Source organism: Xenopus laevis, chromosome 6L (assembly GCF_017654675.1).
Source record: "Xenopus laevis strain J_2021 chromosome 6L, Xenopus_laevis_v10.1, whole genome shotgun sequence".
In the NCBI taxonomy this organism is placed as follows: Eukaryota; Metazoa; Chordata; class Amphibia; order Anura; family Pipidae; genus Xenopus; species Xenopus laevis.
The window spans coordinates 37,998,983-38,026,359 of NC_054381.1; the positions used below are offsets into that span (position 1 = coordinate 37,998,983).

The 27,377-nt window shown below is 38.4% G+C and overlaps 1 protein-coding gene across 1 annotated transcript; it reads left to right on the forward strand.

Annotated features, from left to right (window-relative positions):
- Nucleotides 1-235: 235 nt before the first annotated feature.
- Nucleotides 236-27,213, forward strand: tspan13.L (tetraspanin 13 L homeolog; the record flags this gene model as incomplete). The annotated part of the gene is given in 6 exon segments (NM_001091585.1): nt 236-403; nt 18,338-18,505; nt 20,101-20,181; nt 20,698-20,811; nt 22,163-22,267; nt 25,797-27,213. Coding segments are annotated over 6 exon segments (606 nt in total). The 3' UTR covers nt 25,872-27,213.
- Nucleotides 27,214-27,377: the final 164 nt, after the last annotated feature.

Below are 27,377 nucleotides of genomic sequence, written 5' to 3' on the forward strand. Positions count from 1 at the left end.
CTCACAGATTAGCAGCGCGCCAAGAAATCAGAATAACGTCATGGGAACAAGTGCATGAGAAGCCAGTAGCAACCGCACACACATCGATACCAGCACAGACAGACAGAGGGCGCTACGTAGCAGCTGCACAACAAGATGCCAATCGTTTACGGGCAATAGGAAACCCCGCCCCTTATCTCCAGCTGAAGAGCGAGAGAGAGGTGGAGAAACCGCAGTAGTCGCAGCTGTCGCATTTTCCAGCTTCTCTTTCAATTCACCGGGCGCCTGCTATTCCCTCTGTCGTCCGTTTTGTGGCTGGTACAGAGGCAACATTTTGGACCGGACTGACAGCAGAGTCACCATGGTGTGCGGAGGGTTCGCCTGCTCCAAGAACTCGCTATGTGTCCTCAACCTGCTCTATATTGTAAGTAATAATGCTGATGCAGTGCGCTCCTGCAGCCATGCTTTCTGTTCCGCCCATGCAAGGCAGCTGCCAGACAGTGCAGTTCATAATGAAGCTGCTGCCATTAATAACTTGCTCTGCGCCTGCACCTGCGCTATCTGCCGGGAGACTAAAGCGCTGACTGTGGGTTACATTACAGCCAAGGGAAGCACAGATCTCTCTATTTACCTGCTATGTAATAAACTGCTCATTCAAAGGTTCCACTGGAAAGTCTCAGTAATTCCATTATAGTGAGCAAACACATGACTTAGGATTCCTGTTCTGATGAACAAATGAGCAGGTTTGTGTATGACCTGGATTTCTATAATATTCATTGCTTGGGGATTTATTTAAAGCTGTAGTGATGCAGGCTATACACATAAGAATAGGGCTCTAAAATAAATATATTCATGGCATGGATAGTGATTGGCAGCCCTGGTACCACCTCTGAGCCATAATCCAGATGTGAATCCCATGTTGATCATTTAGCAAACAGATATATTTAGTGTATGTATATATATATATATATATATATATATATATATATATATATATATATATATATATATATATATATATATATGTGTGTGTGCAGCATTGGGGTATATAAAGGATTATAATAAATGTAGAATATTTGAAGTGGCTCTTTGAAATACAGTTCCTGACCGGGATACAGTAAAACCTCAATTTTACAGCCCCTGATTTTGTTCCCCCCCGCATTTTACACTGTACAGGTATGGGATACATTATCCAGAAACCCGTTATCCAGAAAGCTCCAAATTACAGAATGGCCAACTCCCATAGACTCTATTTTATCCAAAAAATCCAAATCCTTTTCTCTGTAATAATAAAACAGTGCCTTGTACTTGATCCAAACTAATATATAATTAATCCTTACTGGAAGCGAACCCAGGTTAATAGATCTATTTAATGTTTAAATGATTTTATAGGTATGAAGATCCAAATTACGGAAAGATTCATTATCCAGAAGACCCCAGGTCCCGAGCATTCTGGATAACAGGTCCCATACCTGTATTTTGTGGTCCCACCAGGTATGGGACCTGTTATCCAGAATGCTTGGTACCTGGTGTTTTCCAGATAATGAATTTTTTTGGATCTTCATACCTTAGGTCTACTGTAAAATCATGTAAACATTAAACAAGCCCAATAAACTGGTTTTGCTTTTAATACGGATTAATTGTATGTTAGTTTGGATTAAGTACAAGGTACTGTTTTATTGTTACAGAGAGAAAAAATATTTGGATTATTTGATTGTAATGGATAATTGGATTATTTTTGGATAACAGGTTTCCAGATAACTGATCCCAAACCTGTATTATGCATAGCACATTTCCCAGATTTAAAATTTTCCTGGAAATTACACCATTTTTCTTCTGGTCCCTGGAAAACGGTTAAATGGGGGTTCTACTATATAATGTTCTTTACAGAACACTGGCTCTTGCAGAGTATACCCCTACTATATTCCAGAGCGAAGCAGTGTGTGTTCTATATTTTATTTATCCTCATTGTTCCTTTTATATGTAGGAATTGTATTTAGATTGTCTTGCATACAAGCCCCTCTGCTCCATTGTGCTACCTTGTTTGTTATTTCTCTGTATGTGTTCTCTGTATATGTTATATAATATTGCACACAACTTTATGGCACAGTATAAATGATCCTTGGAGCTATATATGTAAATTAGAGCGATGGTGATAGCTGCAAAGTGATACCTGCACGTGAGCTAATCCGTAAGTGTGACATCATGCTGGTAACTCACCTTCCATTTCCCAGTATTTCGTATTCACAACTGAGGAGAGGGTAGTGTATATCACACTATCCATTTAGGCAGTACATAAACCACATTTTCTACAGGTTCCCTGTATATAACATTGTTCCCTTATCCTGTAATGTGATTCTTGGAGTAATGTATGGAGTTGTACAGTTAAACCACGTTATGTATTTATGTACACCGTTTCCAAATTACACAAATGCAGTTGACAGTAGCAACCAATCAGCTGTTAGTGTGGAACAGTCTACTTAAAGATAGAACTGAAAGCAAATATCTCATCGGTTGCTATTGGGAATTTCACTTTTGCAGTATAGCACCTATGTTCATAAATTAGCTCTCATAAGGAGTGGCACTTCTATAAATTGTCTCCATAATCAATTTGCATCCATTAGTCGCTCTTTTACTGTAGAAAAGCGTCTATAAAACTTCTATAAATTGTAACCAGAACCATGTGATTTTCATGGTAAATGTTAGCAGCAATCTGACTAGCCTGGCCTACCAGTGCTGGAGGCTGGAAGCTAGAAAAAGCATGTGCCATAGACTCCTAGCAGGGCGCTCCCTGTTACAGTGTGAATTTGAGCGATATAGTACATTCAGCACAGTGTTGCCTTTCTTTCTTTATCTGCACTGATACAATTTATCAGTGTGTTGTAACTGTATTCTCAAGGATTGCAGTTTGGAACGGACCCTGTGTCGCTAGATTACACCAATTAATAGTTGCTTTTTGAACTACAGTTACCGGCATCCCCTGACAAGCCTGCTACTCTACAGTCTTTTTTTTTTTTTTTTTTGCATTTGCATTTGCAATTATAAGTGACTTATTTGTGTAGATATAGTCCTTGAATAAACACTAAACAATAGCAGTTTTGTAGGCAGAGAGAAAGAACCTATTCTTTGTTTTACAATATTATTATGTATGGATGGTCCAACTTCAAACAACTAGTTGGTTTCAGATAGATCACCAGAAATAATGACTTTCTATTTCCTATGTGTCACAGTTTATCTAATATTGAAGTGTAAAGTGTCATTTTTCACCTTCTGAAGCAGCTCTGGGAGGGGGGGTCGCCGGCATTGTAAACTGTTCTAAATGGATACATTTAGTTGATACATTTCTTATCTTTGTCCCTGCTGAACAGAATCTCTGGTTTTCATTACAGACAACTGTTATAATTGATACAATAGTTGCTAATACTCCAGAGATGCTGCTGAGATATGTATCAACTAAATGTTGCAAAATTGTAGCTGTTCTGAATCTGCACCTGAATTACTGAGCTGCCAGACTCAAGCACCAGAGACCGGACCATTCAACTTTAAACTTCGATTTTATAAAAACAGTAAAAAATAAACAATAGAAAGTAATTGAAAAAAGTCTTTATTTCTGGGGAACAATCTAAAAACAACTGAATTGAAAAAAGTGTTTGGAAGGTCAACATCCCCTTTAAGGTGCCCATTTACAGGGAAATATCGTCTGACAATATCTTGACTAGATATGCCTTAGTTAGATACTGATTAGTCTGGCCAGAACACCTTGCAGTAAAAAAAAGTTAGGATCCTTAAAGATCTCACTCCAACCAAAATGCATATATTATTTTACACCTGTAATGTACGTGGTGTCTGAGCACTCCTGTCTCCAATCAGGTCTTATTGGCTAGTGGACTCAATGCTCGGATTAACCACACTTAGCTCAGTGTGTTCAGCACCGATTCTAATGAAGACGCCGCCTGAGGCGGCTCCTTAAATGCCGCCCCTCCCCTCGCAGAAACACTATTGCGGAGAGCGCAACTGCGCTCTCTAGCACTAGTAAAGCCGAATTTCCGGTTTCAAAACCGGAAATTCGGCTCTTTAAAGTGACAGGAGCGGCTTTTTGCCGCCCCTGGAAACTTATCTGGCGCTGCCGCCTGAGGCGAGCGCCTCAGCTCGCCTCATTGGCGCTCGGAGCGCACCTGAGTGTGTTGGTGGCCATATCGTGAAGAAATCCACTTTTTTTTTTTGAAGATCCAAACATTATGTTGGCTCCAGAGTGAACACATTTGGCGAATTTCGGTCAGAATTCTTCAGTGTAATCCGCTGAGTGTGTTCACTGGAGCCGACACAATGGATGCGAACAGAAGAAGGAGGCTACTGCCCATGGTAGCGGCTGAAATTGGCCTACATATTTCAGCAGGCTGATTTTGGCTCTGTGTGGCTCTCGCCTTAGACAGATGTCTCACAGGGCTGAATCTTGCCCTGCTGAAAGACGCAAGCTGATTTCAATCTCTATGCTTGAGCCGTGCAGGCACATGTAGTGGATTTTGGCTCCATAAAGCGAGAGTTTGCATTTTGGCACAAAAATCTTTCGCGTGTGCTTGCACCTGGGCCGACGCAATGGTTGTTGTTGCAGGCAAGGAGGAAAGCTGATGCAAGCTTAGGAGCTGAATCTTGACCTGTGTTTTTCAGCAGACCGAGATTATGTCCCATATGGCATCAGCCTTAAGGCAGCCATATTGTGGGGCTCATTTATCAACACTGGGCAAATGTGCTCATGGGCAGTTACCCATAGCAACCAAGTGATTGGCTTTTTTTAAAGCCAGCTGCAAGTAGAATAATGAATGCAGCAATTTGGTTGCCATGGGTTACTGCACATGGGCAAATTTGCCCAGTGTTGATAAATGACCACCACTGTACTGATAAAAGATCCTGTACAGTACTTGATCATATTGTCCAAATGGATGGATACTATCAAACTGAGAACAGCAGGGAGTAAAATACAGCTGCGGCTCCTTTTACTTTCTCATCTGCATGACTGATGGAGCAAATGTTAAAACCTGCCCCATTGATAAACTACATAGATGTGGGTCAGGATCATCCTGGTAGCATATATGTAACAAAATTGTATGAGACATAGGTTATCATGATTGTTTCCATATGATTTTATTTTACATGTAGTGAACTTTAAGGCTGCAAAACGAGCTGAGGCTCAAATCTGAAAGCCTTTAAACAAATAAATAAATGTGTACGTTTTCCCATATTTTTATATGTATTCTTTTTTTTCTTTATTGATCAGTTTCTTTTTATTTTTCCCTTTAAATCTGGTTTCCATGAGGGGAAATATATGTAATTTGCACTATTCTTTCCCACACTTGCACGCCTGCTACTGTTTAAATGAACTGATACTTTCGCATACATTTGTGCCTGAGCCAAAGGGAGGGGGGTATGGCTGAATTTGGAATATGTAGATCCCAGGGTGCCGTAGCAAAAAGGAAGGGTTATGGCTGAATTAGGGATATGCAGATGCCAGAAGGTGGCTTAGTAAGGGACAAATTGTATGCCATTTTCTTTCAAACTATTTGGGCCTGTCATCATATGTTTATCACCCTGTAATTATGGGATTATTTTATCTATGTTCATTTACTATGCACATAGCTACATGTGCAGCATGTAAATGCACGTGTAGCAAATTTGTGTGTTGGAAAGTCTGAGTAGCCTGTTGAAAATGAAAGCTATTCTACAATGTATTATTGGTGGAATCAGTCAAATGCTTATTGGCATTGTGAAAATCAAATACAGCTTAAGGGCATGTACAGACAGATTGGTTGCCCTCCACTTAGCTGCTGTGTTTTACATATGGGCCAGCAGGAAGCTGAATGGAGATCCTATGTATATAATTGTTGAGTGCAGGTTTGGCACGCTGTGAGCATGGTTACCCAAATATGATTAAAAAGGGCAATGCAAGGACATATGGATATAAACGGTACTTAGCAGGAACTTTTGTCTGATTTGGTCACCACCCAAGTGAGGGTCAAAATCAAGCTGTTCCATTTGTCTGGCACCCTAAGCCAATGTATAAATAACAAAGGGCTGTGCAGCCCTGCTGGGTGAGAATTGCTACTGCAACCTGATTCAGCTCATGCATGAAGGGATTTTCCATAGTTTAAGATGTCAGACTGAACCCGATCAGATATCACCCCGGCAGGACTTAAATGTCACTCATGGCTCTCTGACCCAAATTCATATGGTGGAGATGCTTTGTGACCTTTTTGGTCAAGAATACTATCTTCTACTCTAAGATGGGGACCCATTAGTGGTGGGCCAAGCTGGCCAGGCACATTATGCAACCCGACCGGCCAGCTCTTGGCCTCCACCTGCCTTTTGTGCATAAGATTGACCTGCACACTGACAACCCGCCTGCTGCGCATGGCCATGCACAATTGAGCGTGTATTTATAATCTAGCAGTGAGTGCTAGTGCAAAGAATGCCCAGCTAGTGGTTAGGGGACAAGGTCTGGAACATGGGTAGATTGCAGACAGGTCTGGACTGAGAATTAAAATAGGCCCTTACATTTCAGGTACACAGAGGACCACTCAGCCCACAGAGAGGCCCAAACAGCCCCCACCAGCCCACTAGATACTGACTTTCTATGGCACCTTATAGCAGCCCCTCTGGCATTTGCCAGAACTCACAGATTGCCAGTCCAGGCCTGATTGCAGAAGATATGCATGCCTAGCACCCCTGCTGCTGTGCCATAAGCATGCGCCTCTTATACCTTCCCCTAGTTCTGGCCCTGTGACCCATTTTTGGGTCCTGACCTAAAGATTAAAGGGATACAGTCGTGGGAAAACATGTTTTTTTTTTCTCAAAACATAGTTAATAGTGCTCCTCCAGCAGAATGCTGCACTGAAATCAGTTTCTCAAAAGAGCAAACAGATTTTTCTATATTTAATTTTGAAATCTGACATGGGGTTAGATATATTGTCAGTTTTCCAGTTGCCCCCAGTCATGTGACTTGTGCTTTGATAAGCTTCAGTCACTCTTTACTGCTGTACTGCATGTTGGAGTGATATCACCCCCAGCAGCTCTTCAGCAGAACAATGGGAAAGTAACCAAATAACAGCTCCCTGACACAAGATAACGGCTGCCTGGTAGATCTAAGAACAGCACTCAATAGTAAAAATCCAGGTCTCGCTGCGACACCTTCAGTTACATTGAATAGGAGAAACAGGCTGCCAGAAAGCAGTTCCATCCTAAAGTGCTGGCTCTTTCTGAAATCACATGACCAGACAAAATTACCTGTAAGTGAAAAGAGAGCCAATACCTGATTATGCAGCAAACGGGGTGATCACAAATGTATTCGATGGTGTTATAGACACTTTACAAATGATCAAACACACCAACATTAAACATTTAAAAAAAATACACTTGCTGGTTCAGGAATGATTAGAGTGAATTATTTGCAGTGTAATTTAGAAATAAATACTAGGGATGTACCGAATCCGCTTTTTAGGATTTAGCCGAACCCCCGAATCCTTTGTGAAAGATTTGGCTGAATACTGAACCGAATCCAAACCCTAATTTGCATATGCAAATCAGTGAGGGGAGGGAAAAAGAGATGGAAACATTTTTTTTTACTTCCTTGTTTTGTGACGAGAAGTCACACGATTTTAAGGATTCGGGTCAGTCAGGCACAAGGATTTGGCCGAATCGGAATCCTGCTGAAAATATGGCCGAATACCGAACTGAATCCTGGATTCGGTGCTTTCCTAATAATAAAATCTACACCATATAAAATCATGATAGAATCCCTGCTTTACATAGAAAACAGGAAGCTGAAAGCCAGAAATTGAGATATTTTTACAATATAACTAGAGCATGTATCATCCTTACGTAACCTAATGTTCTCCAATATACAGACCTCTGATGTAGGACTGCATCTGACAACATTGTCTAGTTGCTGGGAATTGTGACCCTGTAACACAACTGACTTTCCATGTCTAACTTGCGTCATATAAGACACATGGTATAACTGAAATCATAAGGTGACACAGTCCTGTTTGGAACAGTGACCAGTTGCTCTGTGACTCACATTCTGTGTCACTGAGACTTCCACGTCTCCTGTCTGCACTGACTGCTACCAATTATCATAATTCTTAGTCATAGGACTGAAGCCAAGCACATGACTTGCTGTTTCTTGCTGCTTCACAGGTAACAGGTGTTCAGCCTGGAAGGAGGGATCAGAAACCAGTTTTCCTATAGCTAAAATACAAGTGTGTGAACTTTGCACTCATGTAGAACTGGACTGACAGCATGAATTCCAGGATTCATTCTTCCAGCTAATGTTCTGTATGTGTATAGCTATTTACTATACAATGCATTGTTCTACAGCATTGTTGCGTGACTTTCTCTACTCAACAACTACATAGTTGCCGTTTTTCTGCTTTTTTACTCAAACTGAACTTTGTTAACTATCATTCACACAATGGCCTGTGGACAGTTGCCTGGAGGAGGAATTATGTAGTGCTGAAACCTTTTTCTTAACAAAATGTATCTCTTTGTTAAAGGGCAAGTCAAACTAAAAAAAAAAAAAGCCTAATAAAAGAAAACATAAGTCTAAGCAATTTTTAGTGCTTTTAAAGTTATTTGTAAAACAGATTGCTATAAGCAGTATTTGCTTAACTCTTGCTTGTTACTTTTTAAAACAATGTTGCAAAAGTCTTAAACTGGGCATAGACGCAAAGATATAGTTGTATGAAAAGAAGATTCTTACGATTTTCGGACTGTGTGTGGATCTTTCCGTCATTTTTCGTATCAGTTGTTTAGTCGATTGGACAGGTTAGAATTGTATTGCCTACAGTATGTGACAATATGTGAGTGGGTGACTGTCACTACTATTTGTCAGAAATAACTGTTGTACCATTGCTATCTGTCAATTAATGGCCAGAACATTGTCTGATTTAAATAGTTAGAAGAAAACAAGGTGCTCCAGAATGAAATATAAAGTGACTCACCGAACAGTGAAAGTGGCCTGGGTGCACCAGCCCCAGACCCCCAGCTTTAGGGAGCGGTACAGAAACTAATATGCAAGCAGAGCTGACCGGCACTCCGATGGATCCACAGGACCAAAGGAATTCAGTTAAATAATTTTATTTGTAGAAAAGTTAAAAGTATATCTGCATCTCCATCTACCCTACGCGTTTCGCACCCCTAAGGGCACTTAATCGTGGGCTCACTGTTTGTCAGAAATAACTGTTGTACAATTGCTGTCTGTCAATTGATAGCCAGAACATTGTCTGATTTGTTATTTTAGTACTTTATTTAATCTGAATGGTTAATAGCAGGTTGGTCCATTGGAACGACTGATTGCCTATTTCTTGTGGGAGCAAAATCTGCATGTCTATGGCCAGCTTTAGTTCCCCAGAAATACAGGTCTGTTAATCAGCTGCCTTGTCTTACATTGTATCAACAGTCTGTGCCTTTTTGTTCTCTGCCCTGATGGCTCAAACACTGCATTCTATAGCAATACATATACAAATAACATAATAAAGACCATAGCAAATTTGTAATGTATGTATTTTGCAAAAATGCTTAGAATTATTTATTTTTTTACTAGGCAAAATAATTTTTTGAGTTGACATTTTTTAAAAAGACTTGATTTCAGTGCATAACAGTTAATCTAGTATAACACGTTATTTTGCTATAGTAAAGCAGATGGTAACAGTGCCAGATATATTCCCTGCAGTATTCTATTTTTTAGTAAATAGTTAAAATACACACATTAAAGGTTGTACCCAAATGGAAAGTATGACAAATAGTCTGCTTTGTTGTAGAGCAATCATCACTTGATTTTGCTCAGTAAACAATAATACAATTATAGGTTAATACTTTAAACCCAGTTGTTTTGAGGATATGCAGGCTGTAAAGCACATGCTTAGCTTTGCTGCTGCTGAGTTTACAAAGTACAACCTGAGCTTGGGGGGGAAATGGGGGAAAATCAAGTTAGTGTGTGTGTGTGTGTGTGTGTATGTATATATATATACATACATACATACATACATACATACATACATACATACATACATACATACACCAATATTGGAACCCACTCCATGAGAAAGTCGAAGCCTGGGTGCCAGTTGAGTATAGATAATTCGTATTTCGCCAATTCGTTTTCCAGAATGCACAGGACTGGGGGTTTTCACGTCTACTAAAAAAAATTTAAATTTTAAATTAACCCAATAAAATTGTTTTGCCTCCAATAAGGATTAAGTATATTTTAGTTGTACTAATACAGAGAAATAAAAAAACATTTTTTAAAACTTGAATTATTTGATTAAAATGCAGTCTGTGGGAGACGGCCTTCCTTTAATTCAGAGCTTTCTGGATAACAGATCCTATACTGTGCTTTTCATCCATAAAGACAACATCCTTCTGTAAGTTCCTTGGAGACTGAATCAAAGAGGCTAATATCATCATCATTCATCATCATCATTTATTTATATAGCGCTGTCAAGATACGCAGTGCTTATAATATATATGATAAAATCCCAAACCCACACACACACTGTACAACTAATATGTTTACCCCAAACAACCAGGAAGTAGGTATCATATTGGTCCTTAAAGGAACAATAACCGCAAAAAATGAATGTTTAAAAGTAATGAAAATATAATGCACAGGATACACAGTAGATACAGTAACAGACAAGTTCTGAAAAATCCCATTGTATACTACAAAGCTTATCTGTTATATGCTGAGTATCCTGAGCCTTTTCTCCTTTTTCAGCTTTGAATGGCTGCCCCCATGGCTACACAGCAGCTTGTTTATATGAACTATAGTAATGTTTCTGAAGCAAACACATCAATTTTACCAGTGCACTGCAGCAGTACACTATATTTTGATTACTTTAAAACACTTATTTTTTGGTGTTACTGTTCCTTTAATGAAGTGACTGTCCCAAAGCCCGTAATAAATATGGCAGTGAATTATGCAGAGTAAGGAGACACAGAAAGCTCCTCTTGTTACACACAAGGTACGGGGCACGACGTCTCATTTTCTCGTGCTGACCATACATTTTGTTCTATTTACACTGTTTCTCCATAAGACAAAAATGCCCAAACCTGCTTGCCTGCTGCAGTTAAAGGACAATCATGAGCATTTCCATGACAAATGCAGGGCTGTAGTATTCACATCACTCTTTAAGGCATTGCCCAGTGCTGTCTCCTCTGATACAGTTTCGTAACTACAGAGGAAACAGACCCTGTGGCTGCAGGGGGGCCCAGGAGGTATAGGGGCCCTTGAGGCACTAATTAATGAGCAATTTCAGCATATATTGGTAAAACAGGACAACCTTTGGATATGTTGGGGGCCTAAAATGTATTTGCTGTGTGGTCCAGTAACATCAAGTTACGCCATAGCCTCTGAATGTGCATTTGTCATGGAAAAACACAGAGCCAGAGATCTGATAGCAATCAAGTAACAATAAACCACCTTTTGTAACGCTGGTATGTATTGTGTGGCAATCCGATTACATTAGGCAATCATCACATAGAGATCCTGGGGTGAAACTATGAGCAAATGACATGCACATGATACAGTCACACTAATATGACTTCAGTGGTCATGGGACGTAGTTTGTATTACTATACTTTATATTACTATCTAGCATTACTGTACATTTTCTATATATGAATGATGTGTGTAACCTGTAAATCTATACACCCACTATCAATCTTTGTAAGTAGCTGAAACTGCTTGTTGCTTAGTAACAGTATCATCATTCATCCACAGTGTAATTGGACTCAAGCTGACATGCTTTATATATGAAGTTACTATAGTATATTATTGTTTTGTTTTTGAGCCGATTTTTAGCCTAATATTGTCTCCTTTTTCATAGTGTGAGCACATTTGTGGTGGTCTTAGAATATTCTAAATATTTGTGACAAAAGACTGTAAGAAACAAAGTTCCATGAAATGTAGGTAATCCTTTTATGACTCAATTTCTCTCTTCCATGTAGTTTGATTGTCGGCTACTATTTCTTACAGCCACCTCCCCACGTAAGTTTGTTGCCATGGTGATTGCATTTACCATGCATCCATTGTTGGTGCTTCTGAAAGATTCAGCTTCCAATTCAAAAACTGCCTTGACAAGAGGTTAAGTAAGCTTGATGGTTTCAAGCCCATGAATAGAATGGGGGGGGGAGGTATTCGGTGACTGCCAGTGGAAAAGGAATGTGTGCGCTTCAGACACTAGGCTGAATTTCAGTTCTGGTTCTCCCTATTCTAGTAGTTTCTTTATGGTCAGCAATCGCTTCTTCCCCCAGTGTCCACAAAGTCCGAGTATCCCACTTAGTATTTCAGGCATACAGCATCTGTTTGATCCCATAAGGGTTGCCACCTGACCTGTATTTTACCGGCCTGGCTGGTAAAAATTATGACTGATCCCAATGTTATTAATAGGGAAAAAAGATAACTATATAGGAAGGTTGGTATTTTTTTCCAGAAAAGGTGGCAACCCTAGATCCCATAGGTCACTGGCCAGTCAGGTCAGTGGCTGGTCTGTTTTCTATTTTGGCTGAATGTTTTGGAGGAAAGTTGAGCATTAAAATGTGCTCATCATAGGAATTTGTTTTTTTCTGACCACTATACAAAACCTTAATTATTTGTGCACCAGTACCTTGAAGAGAAAATTAATAAATGATAAAACTAGCTGATAAGGAGATATATATCATAAAGCACTGGATCACCAGCAATCTCAGTAATCCTAGCAGGCTGCAATTGTTTAATTTGTGCATATAAAGTATGTAGGTGTCGGTAACAATTCATTAACACCTCTTTCTCCGTTCTTTTTCTGCTCCGTCTCTTCACTTTACCATAACACGTTGCCACCCTCTCATTTTATCTGTCGACAGTTCTGCTTCCTTCACTGCTGAAGTGTGATATCCTTTTACACATATATAAAGAAAAAATGTAGCACTCTACAGGTCTTGAAAAATATCAAACAAATTTATTTAAATCCCAATGTTTTGGACACTACTTGTGACCTTTTTCAGGGTTATTTTGTGCCCTTTTGATAAAAAAAAAAAGGGTGAAGTGGTTGTATAGCGTACTCACTTTGTGTTTCCCATGGGAAAGGTCATACTGTAATTAGTGACCAAAACTTTGGAATTTAATTAAATTTGTTTGATTTTTTTTTTTTCAAGACCTGTGGAGTGTTAAGATGGCCATACACGTAGGGTTAATTAACCCTCGATATTCGACTGTCGAATGTAAATCCTTCAACTATCGAAGTCGAAGGATTTACCGCAAATAGTTCGATCGAACAAAAAATCCTTTGAATCGTTCGATTCAAAGGATTTTAATCCATCGATCGATTTTTTCTTCGACCAAAAAAAATATTGCAAAGCCTATGGGGACCTTCCCCATAGGCTAACATTGACTTCGAATATAATATTCAGAGCAAGCTCACCAAATTTCGTTGTTGGCTTCTTCCACAGGTATTCTGTGTATAATACCCAATAGTTCAATGCATTCAGTAGTTTGTGGAACAAATCCAGGGCAGCAACTTGTCTGCAAAGTTCTTTATTGGGAAGCTGAGTTACACTTGTAATAAAGAACTTTGCAGACAAGTTGCTGCCCTGGATTTGTTCCACAAACTAACATTGACTTCGGTAGGTTTTAGGTGGCGAACTAGGGGGTCAAAGTTTTTTTTTTTTTTTTTTTTTTTTTTTTTTTTTTAAAGAGACAGTACTTCGACTATCGAATAGTCGAACGATTTTTAGTTTGAATCGTTCGATTCGCAGTCCAAGGTCGAAGTAGCCAATTCGATGGTCGAAGTAGCCAATTCGAAATTCGACGTTTTTTTTATTCTATTTCTTCACTCGAGCGAAGTAAATGTGCCCCTTAGAGATCCGCTCGTTTGGCGATTTTGCCAAATGAGTGGATCTCTCCCCGATATGCCCACATTGAGGTGGGCGAAATTGGGCTAATCCGATCGTGAGCCCTAGGGCAGCCAATATGGGCGGTTGGATCACTGGACCGCATCAAGGAACAGATGTGGCTGCGATCCGACGGGATTTTTAACCCTGCTCGATTTTGCCCAGATATCAATCGGCGAAGTCTGTCAGAGGGCCCCACACACGGGCCGATAAGCTGCAGACTCGGGTCTGACGGCAGCTTTTATCTGCCTGTGTATGTCCAGCTTTACTCTTTACTTTATATATCTTTCTGTTATCAGCACCCAGGCAGATCATTTTCAGCATTCTCCTTTCGGCATGTATGTGTGTGTAAAATAAATATTTATATAATATGTAATTTAGACAGATGGTCCAGTAATCGTTTGCCATCACCCTTCCTGCGGTTAATTGCATTAAATCCATGTATGATAACGTAAGCGACTCTGAATCTTGAATTAAGTATGCGCCAATTAAAAGTGCACTCAACAACTGTCTATAAGTTATGTGAACCACTTTCCATGAAATTGCTCCTAAGAGCAGTTATCGGGTAAACAATCGACTGGTACAGCACAGGAGAAGCTGGCTGGGTTAATAGATGGAGCCTCTAACTCTCAGCCTGCTTGTGGAAAGGGACCGCTTGATATCACTATGTGTATTGCCATGCCCTTACACTCATTGGGAACAGATTTGTTACACAATATAGGCCACGTATGTTCTTTAAATGTTTTTCTTTCTTATTAAAGGAAACCTCATCACTGAGCAGGTTGATAGTCTCAGGCTCCAAATACCAAGAGCCCATTGCTCTTGTGCTGTTTTGGTTAATTTTCCTGATACGCACATACCAGGAAAATGGTTAATGAAACCCGCAGACAGTTTTCTGTACACTTTTATATAGTGCATACCTATGTCAGGTGTAACTTTAGTTTTCCATTTACAGAATGTTGGAATGTTATCACACATGCATATCAGTAAAAAGAGAATAATGTGTCCATGCTATAATAAAAGAAAAAAACACTTCCCCTAGGTAAATGTAAATGTTCTCAACATTTGTTAAATCAATAAGTCCAGATCATTATCATACCTTGAAAACTTAATGCAAGTTATTTATGTGTTTATATAATTATAAGATTTTAGACACGTCTGTACTCTGCACAATGCAGAATTATTTTTTATTATCACAATGTATAATTATTAAAGTGTGAAAACGGTTCACCAAAGTCTGCTGCTCTCTATTCACTTATATGGGTTTATAAGGAAATTATTTGTTATGGGTAACAACATATTTATTTATTCCACCCATAATTACAGAAATATACCCCTAAAATTCCCCTGTGAATAAACACCAAGCAGTAGAATAAAGCAAGCTTGAAGCAACCATCAGTACATCTCCCCAGGCCCGTAACCTTGGGCTTATCATCCTTGATTCTACCCTGTCCTCTTATTCAATGAATTACTTAATCATGTCACTTTCAAGTACGGAATATTTTCAAAATACTAAAATTAATTTTTAACCCAATATGTCCGCAAAATATTGATTCACTCTGTTATATTGTGTATTTATTACTGTTCCTGTACCATTCAGAATAAAATTCATTTATTTTTAAAAATGGGGATTATTTGAATAAAATGGAGTTTTTGGGAGACAACTTTCCCATAATTCTGAACTGTCTGGATAATGGGTTTCAGGATAACGGATCCCATACCTGTATATAGTGCAGCCAGAGTAATGCCAAAGTCATATGCCAAATATAGCCAAGTATATTCACAAAGTTCATAGAGGAGATGTACGGCTCTTATAATATCCCCTGGTATTTCTTAATGAATCTGTAACTGAGTAATGAAACAATGCTGCCTATGTTACCCTGTGGTCTTTCATTCAGCTGTACAGAACAGTCTATTGTCCTGCAGTAATTATACTATACTGTATATGAGCCTGGCAGTCGAAAACAGTAATAGTGTTAAAAAGATCTAGAGCACTTGTGTGAAATGAACTGCTTTCTCTTTTTATTCCCTTCTATGTTTCTTACTGTGTGCCCCAAAGTGTCTCTTGTTTTATTATTTTCCTCCAGTAACTTTCTTTACCCCCATGTATTTCTCCTCATGGCGATTCCTTGTGTTTGTCTTTTCTCTGAGATTCTTGCTGCCCATTCAGTTCTCTTCCATTCAGCTGTTTCTGGTTTCCTTCCCTTTCATTCTCCATTCCTGTCTGTGCATTACTGCTTCTTGTCCTCCAGGCCTCTCTGCATATTCTTGCGCTACCACTGGTATCCCTCCTTGTGCCCAGGGTACCCCTCTACATGATGATAGAGCCACACCAAAAAATAATTTATTCATATTGACTCACGATTTTCTGTTTGCTTAGTGAAAATGACTTTTAGACAGTATGGTAATGATAATGAACAAACATCACTTAAATTGTAGAGGTCCAACTAGGCCATTGCACTAATTCTTTGTATGGTGCAGAACTTACTGTGAAAGATAATTGTACAACTCATGCTCCCCTTTTAGTAGCTACTGCAGTAGACTGAGCTTTGTAATCATTATAGTAAATATTAGCTGCCCAAAGTGCAAAATGCTTGTTTACATTTTAAAATGATGATGATGGTGTAAGATGGTCCCACTTTTGTCGTTAAAATGTGACAACATAATTTTCAACTACAGTTCAACATAACTTGAATTTTTTTTTTTAAACAATGTCGATTTTTCTTTCCAAAGGAAATTCCAGGCTTTGGACAAACTTCCTACACAACTGACCACACAAATTGCCTTTTCCTTTGCACTTATCATCAAATGCTTAAATGGAAGGGAAGGATGTGCCATTCATCTTTCTCGTCATACCCATCAAAACTGACCGTAATGAGATTGCTTTGTGTGGAATGTTTCTGCTGCTTAATACCAGTTTATTTAAATCTCAGCAATGCTAAATATATTCACGTTTGTGTATTTTATTTTTATCGGTTGACTAAATAAGTTCATATACTGGAGTCATAGATAAACCAAATGCATAGAAATGTGATACATACACCATAAATGATATGTCCTTCAACAAGTAGTACTTAGGAGTCTGTTGGGTAAAGATGGCAAAACAAATGTCCAAAGTAGTGAGGCACTAGAGGGGTCAAGCAAAGCAAAATCTGGAAGCCAGACACAGGGCTGGGCAGGCAAGCGATAAGTGTGGCTAGGAGCATGCCAAAAGAGTCCGGAATCGGACAGTATAAAGCACACCCAGAATTTCACAAGAAACTACCATCAGTCATCATTTATCAAAAAGTGTGTGATGCATTTAGGCAAAGCAGTAGTAGAATCTAGAATCTCATCCTGTTGGACAATTCTTAGCAGGTATCATACAGGGTTATTAGCCTTGCTCTTGTTTTTGGACTGTTTAACTCAGTGATCCCCAACAAGTGGCTCGTGAGCAACACATTGCTCACCAACCCCTTGGATGTTGCTCCCAGTGGCCTCAACGCAGGTGCTTATTTTTGAATTACTGGCTGGAAGGCACGTTTTGGTTTCTCAAAAAAAAAAACAGGTGCCAAACAGAGCCTCCTTTCTGTCTGTCCACATAGGGGCTACCAAATATACCCAATCAGAGCCCTTAATTGGCACCCCAGGATCTTGATTTTTTTTTGCTCCCCAACTCTTTTTACAATTGATTGTGGCTCACGGGTAAAAAAAAATGTTGGGGGCCTCTGGTTTAATCAGATCATAACATTCATTTTACTTTAGGGGACCAGGTAGATTTTAAGATAGAAAACCAGCCCTCTGGAATCTTTGCTTACCCATCTGCTGTGCAACAAGTTTTATGTCTGTCAGTCTTATCTGCTCTGTTCAGGCTGCTGCTTTTATGTGTTGGCAAGACAAGATCCACTGATAGTATCTGTCTTTGTCTGCAGGAATTGTAATTTTAAATTCCAGAATGCAGAATGTCACATAACAGGAAAAAATGTCCATGTTGGAATTTCATTTCCCTTTAAGCTACAGGTATTACAGCCACCATAAACAATTTCCGAACTTGATCATAAAATCATTTTAATGCTCAGTAAGCAGATTTAACGTCTATTTATGCAACCAACCTGTTTGTGAAATCAATGCTTTATGCATTTATAATAATGGGATGGGCACTGAGGAGCGGAAATTGTGCTTTTTTTATCCAAGATTCTGTTCAAGAACAAATCTGAACCTGTAATCTGAAATCAAAAAAATTGGTATTGGAAATATATGTGCAAATTCAGGCAACCTGGTTTTAATTTAAATAGATCAGATAGGGAATAGAAGGACAAATACCTTAAAACCTGGCCAAAAAAAATAATTGCAGATTGTTTCAGAATATTGTTGTAGTAAAAGTTGACTAAAACATGAGTGTAAGAATTGTATCAGAATTACAGTTGCTTTTATATTAATACAATGCATTGTCTTCTAGATGGTCAGCCTCCTGCTGATCGGAGTCGCAGCCTGGGGAATAGGATTTGGCCTCATTTCCAGTCTTCGAGTGGTTGGAGTCGCCGTTGCTGTTGGGATCCTGCTATTTCTCATTGCTCTGGTTGGGCTCATTGGAGCAATTAAACATCATCAAGTGTTGCTGTTTTTTGTATCCTTTTGGTGAATGAAAAACAACAATTATTAAACAACAGTGTGTGAATCCTTCAAATCATGTAACTGTACGTCACAAAACATGGAAGTAAAAAATTTTTTATCTATGCAGCTCTTTTTCCTTTCCCTCACTGATTTGCATATGCAAATTAGGGTTCAGATTCAGTTCAGTATTCGGCCGAATCTTTCATAAAGAATTCGGGAGTTCGGCTGAATCTATAATAGTGCATCCCTAGCACAGTGTGTCATTGCCCTTTAACCTCCATTAATATATTAATTATTTTTAATAAATAAACTGTGAACAGGGAGATTCTGCTGTGGGCATCCTATCCTTTGGCTGCTTAAAATGTGGGCGTGTGTGTGAGTCACTCTGTAAAGTAATGGAGTGTTTGGTTAGTGGGTGCAGCAGTGTGTTAGGACTGGTTTCTGATTATGATTATACCTTACACAATACATGTAGAGTTTGACAATGACATATATCTGCTTAATTAAAATAAATTAATTTGAAGAATTTTAATAAGCATAAATATTTTTTTTTTTTTGGTTGCAGGAATAATCCTATTTACCTCAGCAATAACCATTACAGTACATATACAGTAGAACCCCTATTTTATGTCCCCAGATTTTAAGGTTTCCCAGAATTGACATGTTTTATGAAAGTGCCATTATGGCAAGCAGCATTTTTTCTCTCTCCGATTTGATGCTGTTTTGACGCATCGGTCTGGGAAACGTAAAAAGGGTTCTACTGTGTATATATTGGTGTGGAGCAGGCACTCAAAGAGCAGTCTTGTGTAAAAATCTAAAAATAGTTTATTTAGATACACATAAAGGTAGCCTTACACATTTCATGTTCAACAAACACTTAAGAGGGTTATTTACCAAAGGTTGCACAAAATAAGGATGTGTAAATGGCTAGTTAGTCGCTGCTGTCGCGGGAGTTCAGCAACTTCAATCCGAAACTTGCTTCACATCAGTGTTACCCGTAACTGGCGCTGATATCAATGTGGCTTTATTAGAACACACAACATGACATATGGTGGCAGTGGGTATACAGATAAACTGAAGCCTACAAACTCGGCACTTCCTCAGAGTCCTCCTAAACTAACGCGTTTCGTGCCTACAAACTCAGCACTTTCTCAGTCCTCTGACTCTGAGGAAGTGCTGAGTTTGTAGGCACAAAACGCGTTAGTTTATCTGTATACCCACTGCCACCGTATGTCACGCTGTGTGTTTCAATAAAGCCGCATTAATATTAATAGCAGCGACTCCGTTTGATATGTTGGTCAGCGCCAGTTGCAGGTAACACTGATGTGACCCTTAATCATAGTGCCTATGACTACTGGAAGGACTAGTTGCTGTTACATTAAAAAATGTTTTAGGACTCTCACAACCATCACTGTATATAGTTATGAGAGCTGATTAGACAGAGTCACTGACTTATTTAAATGAAAATAAGCTTGTAACAAGCAGTGGTTCAGCCAATGAATAAAGGGTTATTAACAAATCTCCGCATCATTACTAATCCAAAAGTGGTTTTGACATACTTTATTTCCGTATATTTCAGAGGTTTTAAGGACCTTAACTACTTTTCAGTACATGATCATACTATTTTTGGTCTTCTTCGTACAATTTTCAGTATCATGCGCGTCTCTGGCTATAAACAGCGACCAGCAGGTAGGATAATAAACTGAATAGCTAATTTTCTTTGTTTTTTCTAGTTAAGTATGACATTTTGTGGTAGAGTTATAAATTTGCTGTTTCAAAAAAATATAAAACATATTTCTGTTTTTATGAGCAGAAAACTTTTTTTCTTTACAAATTACTTTTTTTTAACCAATTTGGAGTCTTTTAAAGGCAGAACTAAAGCTCAACCAAGAATTAGCCTTTTACTTTCTGCTTGTACATAATATAAACATGCTGCTAACACACAAGACATAAATAACTTGTAAAGATTATGGACTGTCACTTGTGTGGCATGATTTCAATAAATTGCATTTTATCAGAACGAATGTACCACTCACTGTGAAGAAATGAGGAAATTAGAAGTTTCCTAAGTTTTTTCCATGACCTGTATCAGCACATTAAGCATGCGGTCTTTCATAAGTTGCATTACATAAATAAAATTTGGGTCAGATAATGTCTACAACATATATGGTGGCTCCTTCCCAATTTATTTTTTTATTTTTTTAGAAACAACTTTTGGAAGTCGGCTGGAACCATACAAATGGAGCTCATACTGACATTGAAAGAAGCCTGAACTGTTGTGGATTTCACAGCTATTCTCAAAATGACACCTGTGGGGCTGTAAGTATCTTAACCAGGGTTGTATTAATTTTATGAGGGCATGGTAGTAAAGACTGGGACGTCAGACAATAACAAACAACAACCAATCATAAGAGCAGCAGATAAGAATAAACTCTGGAGCAGTGAATGCTATGCACTTTTTGGTTGTTATGGGTTTCCTAATTGGTTTGGGATCCATTATCTGGAAAACCGTTATCCAGAAAGCTCTGAATTACAGAAAGCCGTCTGCCGTAGACTCGATTATATAATCAAATAATCCAAATCTTTAAAAATGATTTTCATTTCATTAATCCTTATTGGAAGCAAAACGAGCCTGTTGGGTTTATTTACTGTTACATGATTTTATAGTAGGGATGCACCGAATACAGGATTCGGATATGGCCAAATCCTTCTGCCCAGCCAAACCAAATCCTAATTTGCATATGCAAATTAGGGGTGGGAAATTGTGACTTTTTGTCACAAAACAAGGAAGTAAAAAATGTTCCCCTTCACAACCCTAATTTGTATATGCAAATTAGGATTTGGTTCGGTATTCGGCCGAATCTTTCGCGAAGGATTCAGGGGTTTGGCCGAATCCAAAATAGTGGTTTTGGTGCACCCTTATTTTATAGTAGATTTAAGGTATGATGATCCAAATTACGAAAAGATTAGTTATCCGGAAAACCCCAGGTCCAGAGCATTCTGGATAACTAGTCCCATACCGGTACTAACCTGTTGCTGTAATTCCACCATTTGTTTTTTTTTATTTAACCATAAACCAATATTTGCACGGAAATCCATATTTTTATATATGTTTATTTATTGGAATAGTTGGACATCTAAGGATTTAATTAAACAGAGTGTTTATCTGCTCTCTGATAATCTAATAAACTTAACTTCTCACACAATGAGCTGTGTCTGTGTGAAACATTTTCTGTGGTCCATATTTCTATTTAGGGGTGCAGCAATAATAATAAGAGTCCATGATTGTTGTGGGGTCCAGGGAGTATGGAAGCGCTAGATGACCCCAAATTGAGGAGCAGTTTCAATATATGTTTGTTAAATAGGTTATCTATCTGAAGTTTAGGGGGAACTGTAATACAATTTCGGTGTTGGGACTGAGGGATTGTAGAATATGCTTTAAAGTCCCTGTCTGTTTCCAACTTTTTTTTTCAACATATTGCCATAAATAAAATGTATGGACTCTCATAAATAAATTAGTCACTGTTTTACTGATGCTGTTTTTGTAAATCTCCATTTGACCTTGTTTTTATTAAAGGACAAGATAACTAAACCTATCACTAATTATCACTAATAATGCTATGTTCCTTTAATTGATTTCTGTCTTGACGGCTTCTCTTCCATCTTGTAGACATGCACGCAGGGTTGCCAGCCATGTGCTCCAATAATTGAAAGACATGCAGAAGAAGTGCTAAGGGTTGTGGGAGGAATTGGTTTCTTCTTCAGCTTTACCGAGGTGAGTCAAGCAACCCAGTCACTTATCAAAGCAAAACTGTGTGCTGCCTATTAAAATCTGCAGTCAGAAGGATAAAATGTTACTAGTTATAAAAATTCCACATGACCATAATAACCCTCTATGAGGGGGCTGCCATATTCATACTACAGTACTCTGTTTGTGTTAGAAACTTTATCTGGACAAGTTGCGATGGGGCAGTCAAGTTTAGGAACTTCAAGTAACAAATACAAAAGCAGACATATCTGAAAAACAATCAACATGACCTATAGGTAACTTTTACTGCACATATTTGAATCTACATCTATTCCCATGTACACGTGACTACTTGTATTTTTAAAACAACAATGCTGTTTTACATGACGGCAGGGTTGTATAGGACTCATTTGTAGGTGCAAGCACAACTTCAAAATGCTAAAATGGAAACTTAACTGAGCATTAAATAACTCCATTCACAAAGGTACTTGTACTCATAAATTCTTCTGTGAAATATGCAGCAGGGACCAAAAATTGATGCAGTTGCATTTATGGCCACAAGGGAACCATTGACATATTACAGTTTGGACCTGGCAGAAATTCCAGGTTTTCCTTAGTGGCTGAGGTCCAAAGTCACATCCAGAATAGGGAATGTGAATCAGGTACTATTGCAAATTATTGATGCCATTGGGGCAAAACCTATTAGATTTGCATCCAAATATTGCACTGTGTTTAGAAATTCGCTCTTAGATGTTCTTTCAGGATCACTGCACTTTTCTCATAAGCGGCGCACACCGCAGAACACCTGGCTGATTCTGTTCTGAATATGGCATGTGGATGAGGCAGAACAAACTACTGAAGCTTAACTATAACATAAACGAATGAAATCGGAACCTGACATGTCAGTTAATCTGATCTCCTGCCCAGCTTTATTAAGCGTGTGTTCTAAATGGGGATAATTATGACAACAGAGCCTCTTTATACTCTTTTTCTGAAAATAATGGTTGGACGAGTGGGTTGTCATGGGCAAAACAAAACTGCATATTATACATTTATAAAACATGAGCCATGAATATCCTGTAAATTATACCCTTATAATACACAAAAGCCATGATTATCTTGTAAATTATATCCTTATAAAAGGTGAGTTCTGATGTCATCAGTTATAAACGGTGAGTTCTGATGTAATTTCTGTCACATGACTCACTGAAACGTGTGTATTATAATAAATAAAGTACCCTCTGTTGCAAAATATGAGGATATTAGAAGTTCCCTCGGAGTTCCATGACCTGTATAAAAACACTCGTCCTTCGGCCTCGTGTTTTTATATGGTCATGAAACTCCTCGGTAACTTATAATATCCTTTTATTTTACAAGAGGGGGTACTTTATTCACTATATAAACGGTGCTTTGTGATGTCATCGGAGCTTAGTGATGTAATTTCTGTTACATGACTGACTGAATTGTGAAGAATTTAATAGTTAAAATACCACCCTTGTGTTTTTATATGGTCATGGAACTCGGTAACTTATAATATCCTTATATTTTTCAAGAGGGGGTACTAAATTCACTATGTTTTAAGGGCAATGAGAGTATTTACTACAATGAAACAGTTTTGCAAGTCTGCAAATATGAACAAAGAACTTTGCAACTCCCAGCATCCTCCAAGCAGATGCATCATCCTACTTGTAGTGTCACAGCCGCTGGAATGGCAATATTTGACATTTTTGGGTTTTAATACACTTGATGGAAGTGTGTTGCAGACTCAGTAACAATGAGCACAGACTGAGTAACACACTTTTTGCTCATCTATAAATGTCCCTCCCAGTAACCTGTATAATTACAGAAACTGAACACAGTAAACTATGTAAAATTATTATAAGAAATATTTGTGAGTGTGTATAGTGTGGTAAAGGTGCAGAAGATATTTAGAAGATATTACACATTAGGGAATATCTTGAATTACATTATATAAATGGAATGTTCTGTCATATCTGGTCGTTGTGTTTGAGCTTTGTCTTTGAACTTGGGGTTTCCATACTGGCCGTTACTTACTACACATTACTTAAACTTAATGTTTACAGTGTCAGACTGTGGTGGCTGGGGCAACCTAATATCAACTTCTAAGTATGCGCTGAAGGCCAAGTTATTGAAGCCAACTTTCAAGCAGGTGACCGATAAAAGGGCTGCTGTGTACTTTGTACACTGACATTAAAATTATGAGGCAGCCACTGCACTTTATTACACAGTGTGCTAGTTAACCTAAGGCTGGCCCATATAGAGGTTTCTAAATTAAGATCCTGCTGGTTCAGGGTTATGAACTAGTGAATCAATTTAGTATCTTCTTAAAGGAGAAAGAAACCCTACAACAGTCATCCGACAGTCGGATACATGTAGTTTGTACCCTCAAATTTCTTGATCAGTCCCATTATATTCTGCACTTCAGAAACGTTGCATGCATGGCATCTCCTGGTGAAGAATCGGTCCTGATCGCCTCGTGGAGTTCAGCCCTTACTGTCATTCAAAATCAGATTCTCAACCCCAGCATGAAGAGAGGCAGATGCTGAAACAGGGAGAGTTAAAATGAACTCGATTATTTTAGAAACTGTTCAAAATGTTTAATTCATTATATATAGAAAAATTCTTATTTTAGTATGATGAAGCTTATTAAATTTCATTTTCACAATAGTTCCCTTTTAAGCTTTAGTTCTCCTTTAGTCACCTCTTTCCATTCTATGGCTAATTTAAATTAACTTTACCAAGGAAGGTATCTAATTTCTCTTTACCAAGGAAGACTCATAATTTTAGAACATTAAGAAATGGTCTGATCTGGGGTCACTGTTTTTTAGGAATTGGCTACTATACCAGCAGGTGCCCATGCAACTGAAATGAGACCATCATACCACCTTGGTTATCCAAAGCACAACTGCAACCATTGAGGAAAGCAGTAGGATTCTTGAGTAGCCTTTTATCAGTCCCTAACCTTAAAGGAGAAACAAACCCTACATAAAAAAAACCCCTACCCTACATAGATCCCTCCCCCCCCACCCAAGCCTAGCTGCTACCCCAGGTAAATGCCCCTAACTGTTTACTTCCCCTCCTTGCAGATTCTGTCCAGCGCAATTCATGGGCGCCATCTACAGCCGCATCAGTAATCTTTGGAATGAGAGCGGTGTATCGTCGCATGCGCAATTTTCTCTTTCGCGACAACTGCGCATGCACCGGAATTCACGAAAATTGCCCACGCCAGTCTCATTCCGAAGATTACCGAAGCGGCTGAAGATGGTGCCAGTCAACTGCGCTGGACGGAATCTGCACGGAGGGGTAAGTAAAGAGTTGGGGGCATTTGCCTGGGGTAGCAGCTAGGCTGGGGGTAGGATGGAGAGGTTGTTTATGTAGGGTAGGGGGTAGGGTTTTTGTTTATTAAGGGTTTGTTTCTCCTTTAAGCATGCTTTAATTGTATTTTTATCTGACAATACAGCTCAATCTTGTAAAATTGTAATGCAGTTCTAATGCAACAGATGGGACCTCTTAATGATTTTTTCTTTTTCTGCAGATTCTTGGTGTTTGGCTGACTTACAGATACAGGAACCAAAAGGACCCAAGAGCAAACCCCAGCGCGTTTCTTTGATTTAGACAACCCTAAGACTACTACTTCAGTTTATTTAATGCATCTCTGCAGCTTTTCTGGTTGCTGTGGTTGATTTGTTTGAAGGACACTTCTTAACTGTGAATTCTTTTTTTTTTTTTCTCTTTTCACAAGAAGTAGAAAATATGATCTCAGTTTAATGGCTGGTCAAAATGAAAGAATGAAGAATTACAGTCCATTGACATTAAAGCTTAAAGTACTCTTACCATTATTGGAGCCACTTTGGGATATGTTGGTTTATATGCTGTAGATAAAGTCATGTATATCCCTCTCCCAACAGTAAGGCAATGCTGTTCAGTTCACTATCACATTTATTTGTTTAAACTTTTTAGAGTTGACTTTTTAATTGTTAATGTATTAATTATGTGTAGCATTTGCAACTATTAAGTTCTATAAAGATTTTTTTTTTCCCCCTATGCTCAACAAATCAAAATTACGATATGCACTATAGTATGGCAAACATAGGAATAGCTGGAAAATTCAGTTCATGTGGGGATTACTTTGCTGGAAAGAGTCAAAAGAAGAAGGCAAATAAACTATACATAATAAAACACGAAGGCCAATTGAAAAGTTTCTTAGCATTAGCCATTCTATAGCATACAAAAAGTTAACTTAAAGGTGAACCACCCCTTTAATGACATAATTATGATGATACTGGTTCACTGCTGTTATCTTAGCAAAGCTCAAGGTGTTTACCAATGGATGTTCTCACTAGCCATGTAAATGAACAGATATTTCCTTGTTATCATTATATCATTCTAGGCTTCAGGGCCTCGTATTATGTTCCCTTGGGTAGACTAAAGACATTTGTAAATTAGAAAAACTTACCATATGATTATACACATACAAAATGACAAAAGTAAATCAACTTAGCAATAATACTTCAATGAATCTGAGCCCACCCTGTGAAGCAGTAGCTATATGCTACTGGATATATATTTATATTAATATAATATAAATACTCAGTAGCAAACAGGGCACATGCTAGCCTCATGTAGAAACACACATTTTTCCAGTTTGTGTTTATTTTCATGTAATAGATGATAATGGAACTGTCCAATCTAATCACTTGTAACGGTATACTGTGCAATTCCTATGGCAGAAACTACATTGTGGTAGTAAAAGGACCACTATTTTGTAATGTTTAAAGTATGGCTTTTGTTTAAATGTTTTACAGCTACACTGGAACTTTGTTGTATATATGGCAGCATAATAGATTCTGTCCAGCCATTAGTACTGTGAATCCAACTTCTGATGTCTTTAGATACAGAATGGATTTTAATTTGCACTGCTGTAGAGAAGGATAAAAAGAACTTGAAAACAATGAAAATGTGACTGTTTTTGTTTTCATGCAAGTGTTTGTATGACTGATGGGAGTGTATATATGAAAACATTTAATTTAAACCAATTAACAAGCCCATTGCCTTACTACTTTTATTAGCATGATCACATTAGCTAGCCCTATGTTCACCTTCTGAATTCTCCAGT